General features: G+C 46.0%; 1 protein-coding gene across 3 annotated transcripts in view; it reads left to right on the forward strand.

The window, feature by feature from the left end:
- LOC128409047 (zinc finger protein 135-like) overlaps positions 1–12335 on the forward strand; it is a 31463-nt gene that overhangs the window by 17657 nt on the left and 1471 nt on the right. The window contains exons 2-3 of one of the 3 annotated variants that reach the window (XM_053379232.1): positions 2793–3072; positions 10749–12335. The exon at positions 10749–12335 is cut by the window's right edge and continues 1471 nt beyond it. In XM_053379232.1, coding sequence (XP_053235207.1) covers positions 3057–3072; positions 10749–12226 — 1494 coding nt within the window. In that variant the 5' untranslated portion in view covers positions 2793–3056 and the 3' untranslated portion in view covers positions 12227–12335. Of the gene's footprint in view, positions 1–2000; positions 3073–10748 lie in introns of those variants that run through there. The other 2 variants (XM_053379235.1, XM_053379233.1) reach the window with 2 other exon arrangements.

Here is a 12335-nt window from a genome sequence, read left to right on the forward strand (position 1 = left end):
TACTAAAGGTAAAGGTACGGGACGCAGGTGGCGCTGTGGGTAAAACCTCAGTGCTTAGGACTTGCCGATCGTATGGTCAGCGGTTCGAATCCCCACAGCGGGGTGAGCTCCCGTCGTCCGGTCCCAGCTCCTGCCCACCTAGCAGTTCGAAAGCACTCTTAAGTGCAAGTAGATAAATAGGGACCGCTTTATAGCGGGAAGGTAAATGGCGTTTCCGTGTGCTGCGCTGGTGCAGGCTCACCAGCTGCAGCTTCGTCACGCTGGCCCCGTGACCCGGAAGTGTCTTCGGACGGCGCCGGCTCACGGCCTCTAGAGCGAGATGAGCACGCAACCCCAGAGTCAGACACGACTGGCCCGGATACTATCTCCCCCCATTTTCTTAAACCGGAGTCCCCCAAAATAGGGGGCAACTTATACATGGGGGTATTTTATAGATGGAAAAATACAGTAATTATCCACACTTTAGAAGACATCTGAAGGCAGCCTTGGATGGGGAAACTGTTTAATGCTTAATGATTTATTATGTTTTTATAGGTTGGAAGCTGCCCAGAAGTGGCTGGGGCAACCCATTCAGATGGGCAGGGTAATAATCATCATCATCATCATCATCATCATCAGTGCTTTTTTTCTAGGGGACGCAGGGGTACACATGCCCCTAAACGTTTTGTGAATCTTTGTACTTTTGTTCATTTACTGTATTTATTCCCCCCCCCCATTTGAAATGGTGATTTTCTTGAGTCAAAATGTTAGTACAGTGGTACCTCAGTTTACAGACGCTTCAGGTTACAAACTCTGCTAACCCAGAAATAGTACCTCGGGTTAAGAACTTTGCTTCAGGATGAGAACAGAAATTGCACGGCGGCAGCAGGAGGCCCCATTAGCTAAAGTGGTGCTTCAGGTTAAGAACAGTTTCAGGTTAAGAATAGACCTCCAGAACAAATTAAGTACTTAACCCGCGGTACCACTGTACCCCTAAACATTTTTTTAAGAAATAAATTTTTAATCGGAGTAATGTTGGAGGGTATGCTTATATAGGATGGCCTGATTTAAATTTAACTTTCATATATTAAAAGCTGGAGAGCATGTGCAATTGTGCCTTTCGTTAGAAACAAAATCAGTCCAAAAACCTAAGAGTTAAGAAACCAGAGGCCTTTCTCCTGGGCATTGTCGGCCAATTGGTGCCAAAGAAGGATAGAACTTTCTTTATGTATGCTACAACAGCAGCAAGAATACTTATTGCAAAGTATTGGAAGACTCAAGATCTACCCACTCTGGAAGAATGGCAGATGAAGGTGATGGACTACATGGAATTGGCAGAAATGACCGGCAGAATCCGAGACCACGGAGAAGAGTCGGTGGAAGAAGATTGGAAGAAATTTGAAGACTACTTACAGAAATATTGTAAAATTAATGAATGTTAGAATGATGTTGGATGAAAAGTTATGTGGTTTTTAGTTACAATGCTATAAGGAGTATGAAAAAATTAGACTATTAATAGACAAAAATCTAATGTTACATTATTTTAAGATTAAAGATTAGGATAAGTAAAGAGGGGAAGGATTTGCTGAACTAACAAATTAAATTGGAATACAAAAAGGAAGGTTTCAGGAGGTCCGGGAATCAAGCAAATGAAAGAATGTGATGGAAAGGTGGAATTGTTTTTTACTTGAATTGAAGCCTTAGTTTACAGGGGATTCATTTGCCCGCTTGCCCCAGGACCGAGGAGAGAACAAAAGCACCAGGGAAGCAACTTCTTCGGAGAAAAGAGTTTTATTGAGATCTGCGCAGAGGCAGCCAGTGGAATACTTTCCAAAGACTGGCGGCCCCAATACACGTAAACAAGCATTCTTATACCTGAGAGCATACACCTGTCTTCCCAATCCCCCCAATCAGCTGGCAAGGTTGTAACTTATTACCTTATATGGCTATAAAGATTGTATTTTCTGAGGAAAATACAATATTTAAATAATCTTCCCAACAAGGGAGGGAACCTGCGCTTTGGGTATAGGGAATATAAGCTAATGATTTGCCAAAACCAGGTGTGCCTACTTTGGACCCCTGCTCTTGCGAGAACGTTTTGTAATCAATAAATCGCTGCTTCATCAGTTTTGTTCAGATATTAATTTGAGGGTCTCAAGACCCACTTCTAACAGTATTCAGAAGCATTTGCAGCCCTCAACGGTGGAGGCAGAGAAGAGCCATCCTGGCTAGTAGGTATTAGTGCTGGGTGATAACTGGCTTTCAACATTGCGATATATCACTGGCTAAACATTGTGATATTGCAATGTCTGAAATAAGGATGGAGCTATGTAGAGGCATTGGCTGGCTTCACGGTTTTTTCCAAGTTGTGATCTTTGCATAGCACACGAGCGCACACATCGTGATTCACAATATATTGCCACGTCAAAAATTATGAAACCAAAACCACAATATGGACTTCAAACTGGTTTTAGACAATATATCAATATACAGTCGTACCTTGGTTCTCGAACGGAATCCATTCCGGACGTCTGTTTGACTTCTGAAAATGTTTGAAAACCAAAGCGTGGCTTCTGATTGGCTGCAAGAGCTTCCTGCACTCAATTGAAATATACATAAGCAGTGTTGAACTTTCAGGTTCCAAAGAACATTTGCAAACCGGAACACTCACTTCTAGGTTTGCAGTGTTTGGGAGCCAAATCGTTTGCGTACCAAGGTACAACTGTATCACCTGGCCCTGGTAGGTATTGATAGCACAGATAGAGCCATATAATCTCATTAGTAATGCCGTCTTCTGTCTTGCCACTCACCAGGTGACAGCACTGCGTATAAGATCATAGAGGAGATGTCCCTGCCCTGCTCCTTTCCCCCACCCTGATGAAGGAGGTTGTGAGCTTGTGTGCTTTCCCCAAAGGGTCCAGGGCAAAGTTTCCTTGAGGCCTACAACCTGTGGGAACGGGCAGACCTCAGGGATGAGTGTACAGGAACATACACGATAAACCCACGCTGGAGAAGAGGATGGTCTCTTTGACCCTGCAGCCCTTAAAAACGAGGACAAGCTCTTGAACATCGGCCAAATGGAAGAGGAGCAAGGTAAGAGAAATCCCACAGTTGCCACTTAAATTTAGGGAACTGATGGTTTTCAAACCTTTGGCCCTTCAGGAAATATTTATTGCATCTTCTTAATAGTTGTAGTTATTGTGACATATATTTCACCTAAAAGTTTCCAGGCACCGTCCAAGGATTAAGCAATCATATAGGGCAGGGTTTCCTCAAACTCGGGTCTTCAGCTCTTTTTAGACTACAGTTCCCATCATCCCTGTCCACTGGTCCAGCTGGTTAGGGGTGATAGGAGTTGTAGTTCAAAAACAGCTAGAGACCCAAGTCTGGGAAGCCCTGGGTTAGAGTGTTGGGGAACGAAGGTTCAAATCCCTACTCAGCCGTAAAGCTGGGTCAGTCACTTATGCTGAGACCCACCTACCTCACAGGGTTGTGAGGGATAAAATGGGTGAGAAGGAGAACTATGTTTTTCACCTTGCGCTCCTTGGAGGAAATGTAATAAATAAATCAGTGTTGTTATCCCCATTTTACAGATCTGGGGCACGGATTTGTGACAGAGGCAAAGTCTGAACGGGTGTTCCCTGAATTGTAAACTTAGTCCCTTAGTTGCTATGCTGTAATCTTGTTTTCTCTGACTTGTCATGGAGCCAAATAAGTCTTTAAACATGGCCAGCACATCCTGGTGTCAGATGTGGCTCCAGTTCTCTCATTTATTTACATGATTTATATGGCACCCTTTGCACAGGGCGGCTCACAGGCAGGGGCGTAACTAGCTGCTTCAGCACCCGGAGCGGTAGGTCAGTCCGCCCACGGGGGCGCCATGGCGACCCGTGCAGGGGGGGCACTGCACTGAACTGCCCATGGAGTCCACCTGGCAGACACAAGCTGCACGCTGCCATTTCAGGCAGTGCAGGGCCCCAAGCCACCACGTCACTCCCAGGAGGCCCCGCGGTGTGTGCCGCCCACCATTTTGTCACCCCCCTCAGTGGGGACACCTGGGGCGGACCGCACCTACCGCACCCCCCTTTCTACGCCCCTTCTAACAGGAAAAGCAAGTGAATAAGAGCTCATAAAATCCATAAAAAAGCAAATCCATTAAAAAAACATACACTACAGTGGTACCTCGGGTTACAAATGCTTCGGGTTACAAACATTTCCGGTTACAGACTTCGCTGACCCGGAAGTAGTACCTCATGTTAAGAACGTTACCTCTGGATGAGAACAGAAATTGCGTGGCGGCAGTGTGGTAGCAGCAGGAGGCCCCATTAGCTAAAGTGGTGCTTCAGGTTAAGAACGGTTTCAGGTTAAGAACGGAGCTCCGGAACGAATTAAGTACGTAACCAGAGATACCACTGTAGAACAAATCACTGAATAATCATTACTAATTGTAGCAGCAGCAGATAAATTAGCAGTAGCTGAGTTAGGACACTCACGAACCAATGAACTAGGCAACAAAGAGTGCGAAAGTTGGGCTGCATATACACCACACATTTAAAGCACATAGGCTCCCACCAAAGAATCCTGGGAACCTTAGTCTACCCCTCTCAGGGCTACAATTCCCAGCACCCATAACAAACTACAGCTCCCAGGGGGAAGTAACGTGCATTAAATGCATGGTGTGTACACAGCTTTAAGTCCGTAGCTAGCAGAGTCTTCTTGCTTTGTCTGAGTGCTGATTTGGGAGTTTTTATAGGGGCCATCAGGAAACACCTGAACATCTCTGGCCTATTGGTGTACAGAGGATGATCTGGCTGGTGCATATCTCCTCTCTGAGCTAGAGCTGGGTGGTGGTGCACAGGCTAAGTCCCTGCCTGGCATCTGTTGAAACTTAAGCCTGTAGCTGGTCTTGAAAGAACAGCTCCCTTTCTCAGGAAATCCCTTCAATTCTTCAGGGTTTCTCTGTTTTAAATCAGTGTGCCCCCTAGTGGCAAAACAGCTGCATAGCTAGGGAAATGACTTACTTATCTACGGTATACAGTGGTGCCCCGCAAGACGAAATTAATTCGTTCTGCGAGTGTTTTCGTCTTGCAGGTTTTTTCGTCTTGCGAAGCACCGCTATTAGCGGATTAGCGGATAAGCGGTAATTAGCAGATAAGCAGCTTAGCGGCTATTAACGGCTTAGCGGATTAGCGGATAAGCGGCAATTAGCAGATAAGCGGCTTAGCGGCTTTAAGAAAAAGCAAAAAAATCGCAAGAACCCGAAAAAAATTTCGTCTTGCGAGGCAACCCCATAGAAAAATTCATCTTGCGAAGCGGAAAAAAACCCGGAAAACCCTTTCGTCTTGCGCGTTTTTCGTTTAGCGAGGCATTCGTCTAGCGGGGTACCACTGTATTTAATTGCACTTTTATCCTGCTTTTCAGCCAGAAACCTAACAGCATTGAAACCCATTGCAAATAGCATTTGTAACAGCATGGAAAGAAAATATGCTGTTCAGAGTGGGTTCTTAACAGATATGAACCAGGCATTATTTATTTATTGCATATCCCACCTTTTTCTCCAAGCTTAAGGTGGTTCCCCCTTTCTTCAGTTAATCCCCATGACAACCCCGTGAGGTGGAGCTTAGGCTGAGAGAGGCAGAGTCAAACCCAGGGTCACCCAGTGAGCTTCATGGCCAAGTAAGGATTTAAACCCTGGTCTCCAAGGTCCTAGTCTAACACTGTAACCACTAACACTAACACCACACAGGCTCTTCAGACCTGCTGCTTCCCTGCCCTCTGATGGTCTCATGGTGGCAATTAGTAGCTCCATGGCTAGAGCTCACAGAGAAGGGTCTCTGATACAGGCTGGTTCATATCAGGAGGGGTTTATGGCTTTATACAGTGGTACCTCGGGTTAAGTACTTAATTCGTTCCGGAGGTCTGTTGTTAACCTGAAACTGTTCTTAACCTGAAGCACCACTTTAGCTAATGGGGCCTCCTGCTGCCGCCACACCACCGGAGCACGATTTCTGTTCTCATCCTGAAGCAAAGTTCTTAACCCGAGGTAATATTTCTGGGTTAGCGGAGTCTGTAACCTGAAGCGTATGCAACCCGAGGTACCACTGTAGTTCAAAACCAGCACTTTGAATTGAACCCAGAAACTATTGGAAAACCAGTCGGGCCAGAATCTGTGCAATACATTCAGTCCTCCGGGTCCCTGCACTAGCTGTAGTTTCCAAACTGTCTTTATTTTTCAAATTATTTTTTATTTTTTATTCAGTTTCCAGATTATTACAAATCAAACTAAATTGCTTTAATTTAATACAATTTCTTAAAATATCAGGTTTCCTGCTCCTGTTGCAAACATATGTCAATCATTTCCTCCTGTATCCACATCATCTTTTATTGAGTGTCCAATTGATCCTTCACTTCACATGTTGTTAGTGTTACGAAAAAGGAGCAATGCAGAAGCAAGCACCAGGTGGCAGGAATGGTAAACAGGATGTGGATGTTATTGGATTGTACCGTGGGAACCAGAGACAGTCTATTCACTGCTCTGAGCGCCGGATGTTAGCTCAGAGTGACACATGACCCTGTACTGGAAGTACATGGGTGGAGTTTATTCTCACTCTGCAGTTGGGAATCAGAGTGTACAGACATGTTTCTCTGTACTGCTGAAAGACAGGAATAAAGACATGTAAATATATTTCTGTCTGTCTCATTCCCCCCCCTGGAGATGGGAGGGGGAGGAGTGGTGTGTTCTTTTCACGTTTGAAAAGGATCGCCGAAGAGACCTCCCTTGATCTTGCCGGCAGACGCTGGCAGGGGAGGTAAACAAGAATTCAAGCCGGGCACCTGGAGGGTGGCCAAATTCCTAAGAGCTGGAGGCTCTGCTCGCTTGAATTCCGACATCTGGTAGCAGATCGATGGTTATCTGATCTATGTGAATCTGCATGAGAGGTGAGAGGTCGATGAATCGTTGCCATCCTCTGCACCTAAGGAGATAAAGAAAAGCGTCTGCCTGCAGCCAGAAGCTGAACAGACAAGCTGGACACCGAGAGGAGTGTATGCTCAAAAGGTATGCTGCATTTCGGGCTAGAAAAAAATGAACGCAGAAAGGCTTATTTTCTGGTTCACAATAGCTGCGTTTGAAAAACAGCTCTGAAAGAGCAAGCTTGCATACCAGGAATTCCTGTGGTTAGATAAGGAATTCCGTCCTGAGCAGGTTGCTAGGCAACGTCTGCCAGCACTTGTTAAGTTACTGAGTGGCCTAAAAAGAGCCTGGGAAATCGAAAGTGTATCTGCGCAGCTGTGCAAGGGTTTTGAAAACAAACAGCCCAAAGGTTTGCCTGCCAGTGAAGTAGTAAACAGAGACTTTTGGAGTATACTGGCGTGAAGGTGAAAGCTGGCTTGAGAAAACTGACCCTTGGATTCAGCATGGATTCCAAGAAGGCGGGAGGTTTGCCCTATCCCCCTCCCCTCACTAATGACAATTATTCATCTTGGTCTATAAAGATGAAGGCCCTGCTGCAGAATCAGAGGGTCTTTGACGTGATTGAGAACCCCATCCCAGCAGCACCAACCCGAGGTTGGGAGTCACAGAATCTGAAAGCCAGAACGGCTATAATTCTGTGTGTGTCAGATGACCAATTGCTGCATATTCAGGGTTTGGAATATGCGCGGGAAATTTGGGAAATGCTGCGAAGAACACATCAGAGGGATGCTGGTTCTTCAGCGTTGCTGTATTTTGAGAAGCTGACCAATCTGAGGCTTGCGCCTGATGGAGATGTTCAAGCGCACCTGACGGAGATGAAATATCTGCGCCAGCAGATGGTGGAACGCAATTTCCGTCTGCAGGAGGAAGTGTTTTACTTCATGATGATCAACAGCCTAAATCGGACTTACAAAACCGTTGCCAGTCAGCTTGGTTCCCTCCCCGCTCACGATTTGACCGCGGAAAGGGTGACTGCCGTCGTATTGAATGAACATGACAGACTTGCTGCACTGGAAGAAAAGGACAGGGGGAGGGAGGAACAGAGTTCTAATTCCCCCGCAGATGAAGCTACTGGAGAAAAAGCTCTAGCTTTGAACGCTGTCCGATGTTACAATTGTGGACAGGCTGGGCATCTTCAGCGGAACTGCAAGAAGCCACGTCAGCCTAAAGGAGCGAAGGGCCGCTCAGCAAAGCCTGAGGCGTCAGGCAAAGGTCACACCAAGACTTCGGTGAAACCTGGAAAAGCTTTGATGGCGACAGGAACCACGCCAGACGTTGGGAACTCGTTTGTTATTGACACGGGAGCTACAGTTCATATGTCCCCACACAGAGGGCTCTTTTCATCGTTTAAGAAGCAAAGCTTCGCTGTGAAACAGGCCAACGGTCAGGAGCTGGAAGCGGCCGGCGTGGGGACTGTCTATCTTAAGAGTCTGGACTTGACAATAAACAATGTTTACTTGGTTCCTGAATTGAAGTTCAATCTGCTGAGTGTTTCGCAGATTGCAAAGAAAGGACTGAAACTGTCCTACGATGCTGAGAGCTGCAAGATCTACAAAGATGGAGAGTTATTTCTTTCGGCCAGAGAGAAGGATGGACTATATTTGTTGACTTTTGCACAAAGTGATTACATGGAATGTAATTCATCTGTGTCTAACCTAGTTTCTCTTGCAGGTGTGAGCAAGAAGAAGACCGGGGTCAACAGAGCATTTCAGCGGGTGTATGCTGATGTGATTGGTCCTCTAGAACCATCTAGAGGCAATGCAAGATATTATCTTGTGTGTGTGGATCATTTCTCTAACTATGTCTGGGTTTATGTGTTGAGAAAGCCACAGGAAGCCTTGGAGAGGTTTCAGGAGTTTTGTGACAAAGTTAAGAGTATGCATGATGCTAACATTGATTGTCTATTCACAGATGAGAAGCAGATTTTTCTTTTACAGGATTTCCAAAGGTTCCTGCAGAAGAAGGGGATCAGACACAAGATTGCTGTTTCAGCGGAAGCGTGGAACAGGGGTGTCTGTGTACGGGTGAACAAAGAATTGCAAAAGGGGATGGAAGCGCAATTGCTAAGTTCACATCTGCCACATGAGTACTGGGCCGAGTCTCTAATGTCGTTCTGTTATACGAAAATGAGAAAGGTTTCAAAAGAGTTGGGAAGTTCTCCTTTTGAGAAACTGTTCCACAGAAAACCTTCTGTTGCCCATTTCAAGGTTTTTGGGTCTCATGTGAGAACAGAAGCTCCAGGTGGAGTAAAGAATGCCAGAGGCATTTTTGTGGGGTATGAAAAGGGTCTCTACAGAGTAATTTTGTCTGAATCTGGTCAGGTGATTCTCACAAAATTTCTAGAGAGTGCTCCTGAACAGGAGAGAGTGATAGTACACACATTTCCCACTGAGGACGATTCAGATGATGATGATTTTACTGATTACAGCTGTAATGAAAGTGATGACACTGATAGCTCGGAGAGCTCAGTTGTCACAGTCATTGAGAGGAAGTCTCACACAATAGATAGGCCTTCACAACTGAAGGATGAACCACTGTTTACCATTGGAACTAGTTCTCCAAAGAGTCCTGAGACTGGACCAGTGAGCAGAGAGGATCAGCACCTCATACGTAGGTCTGAGAGAGTTACAAAGGGTCAACCACCCAAGAGGTACTCAAAAGAGTTTGCTAACTTAGCTGTTGCATGTGTTGCTGTTGTAAACAACCGAGGACAGGTTGGAGCTGTGTCTAAGTCAGAGACAAAGACACAACAGAGAGTTGCTAGCCAAGGTAATGCAGATGCACTCATTCCTTGGAAACCAGACAACCAGAGAGGTACACTGGGGAAACCAGTGGCGGGGAGTTCCAAGGGTGGAACTGAAACAACAGGGGAGTGTTATGTGTATAACAACTGTTTGTTTTCTTCTCTGGATCATGCTTTGCTTGCTGCAACACGCATTGATTCTTTTGGGGGAGGATGTTACGAAAAAGGAGCAATGCAGAAGCAAGCACCAGGTGGCAGGAATGGTAAACAGGATGTGGATGTTATTGGATTGTACCGTGGGAACCAGAGACAGTCTATTCACTGCTCTGAGCGCCGGATGTTAGCTCAGAGTGACACATGACCCTGTACTGGAAGTACATGGGTGGAGTTTATTCTCACTCTGCAGTTGGGAATCAGAGTGTACAGACATGTTTCTCTGTACTGCTGAAAGACAGGAATAAAGACATGTAAATATATTTCTGTCTGTCTCATTCCCCCCCCTGGAGATGGGAGGGGGAGGAGTGGTGTGTTCTTTTCACGTTTGAAAAGGATCGCCGAAGAGACCTCCCTTGATCTTGCCGGCAGACGCTGGCAGGGGAGGTAAACAAGAATTCAAGCCGGGCACCTGGAGGGTGGCCAAATTCCTAAGAGCTGGAGGCTCTGCTCGCTTGAATTCCGACATCTAGTTCATTCTTGCAGCTGATGACTCCCCCCCCTTAAAAAACAGCGCCTCTGTTACATCGTATGATTATAAAATTCATTTCACTTGTGTAGTCCTTCATATGCATTGTTGTTTCAGACCCGAATGTGCTGGGAGAGTTCATTACTGTCTTCCATTGTTCAGTCTTTGCAGTGCTTGTCTGGATATTACCAGGTCACATTCCATTCCTTCAGCTGATCACCAACTAGCATACTGGCTGCGACCACAAATAACTCACAAACTGTCTTTAAAAGCAGCCCCACATAGAACACATTGGAGTAATCTAACCTAGACTAGTGGCTGGACTGTATACAAAGTGTGTTCACTTTGTAGTCTCTCTCTTCTCCCATCAGGTGAGGGGAGCGCAATTGAGAGTATAGATCATCCATGGCAAGCCTCTGAACAAGGGGAATTCTGTGCAGCTGAGAGAATCCCTGAAGGGAATGTTTCCGAAACTCCAGATGCTGTTGAAAGTCCCCAAGGACCGTGGAGGCAACAGGAAAACTGTTTGGAGAAGAGCAGAGGTAAATCTTGGCAAAGTGAAATCAGAGATTGTGAGGGAAGCCACGAAGGTCAGGGGCAAGAGGCACAGACTGAATTGGGGAACAGCTCAGGCAGAACCCAAGAAGAGAAGATATATCAGTGCTTATACTGTGGGAAATCCTTCAACGCACACTTCAAACTTGTTAGACATCACAGAATCCACACGGGAGAGAAACCATACAAGTGCTTGGATTGCGGCAAGAGTTTTGATCAGAAAGGAAACCTTATTGCTCACGCGAGGATCCACACAGGAGAAAAGCCATATGTGTGCTCCAATTGCGAGAAAAGCTTCAGCCACAAAGGCAGTCTTGTTTTGCATGTGAGAATCCACACCGGGGAGAAACCCTACAAATGCCCTGATTGTGGGAAATGCTTCAGCCGTTTAGGGTCCCTGAAAGAGCATGAGAAGACTCACACAGGAGAAAGACCATACGCCTGCTTAGACTGTGGGAGGAGCTTCAGGAAAATATCTGAGCTCACAACCCACCACAGGTTCCATACGGGAGAGAAGCCATACAAATGCTTGGGCACAAGCTCCAATCTCATTGCCCATCAGAGGACCCACACAGGAGAGAAACCTTATAAATGCTCAGATTGCGGGAAAAGGTTCAGCCAGGCTGGGAACCTTAAGGAACACGAGAGAACCCACACTGGAGAGAAGCCATATAAATGCCCAAACTGTGGGGAAAGCTTCAGGCAAATATCTTACTTTATTAAGCACCACCAAACCCACCTTGCAGATGAGGGGATGCATGTGGAAGAGAAACCATATAAATGCTCTGATTGTGGGAAAGGTTTTGGTGAGAAAGCGAGCCTCAGCAGACACCAGAGAATCCACACTGGAGAGAAGCCCTTTAAATGCTCGGACTGCGGGAAAAGCTTCTGCCTGAAATCAAATCTTGTTGTCCACTTGAGAATCCACACCGGTGAGAAGCCATATAAATGCTCCGAGTGTGGGAAGAGCTTCAACCAGACGTCAAGTCTTCATAATCACGAGAGAACCCACAAAGGGGAGGAACCATATAAATGTTTAGAGTGTGGGAAAAGCTTCAACAGACCTTCGCAACTTAAAGCACATGGGAGAATCCACACTGGAGAGAAACCATACTGGTATTCCCTGTGTGGGAAAGGCTTTATTTACAACCACCACCTTGTGAGACACCAGAGAAATCACACAGGAGAGAAACCGTATAAATGCCCAGGTTGTGGGAAAGAATTCAGCCTCAGATCGACCCTTATTAAACATCAAAGAATCCACATGGAAGGGACACAATTAAAAAATACGTAAGGTGGGCTTTGAGCCTACTAAACAGTTGAGAATCCATTAAGGTGTCGGAAATCCCATTCATAGCAGGCCTTGAAAGTGGGCCTGAGGGGGATCAGGTTGGGGATGTTCA

Source organism: Podarcis raffonei, chromosome 2 (genome assembly GCF_027172205.1).
Source record: "Podarcis raffonei isolate rPodRaf1 chromosome 2, rPodRaf1.pri, whole genome shotgun sequence".
Taxonomy (NCBI): Eukaryota; Metazoa; Chordata; class Lepidosauria; order Squamata; family Lacertidae; genus Podarcis; species Podarcis raffonei.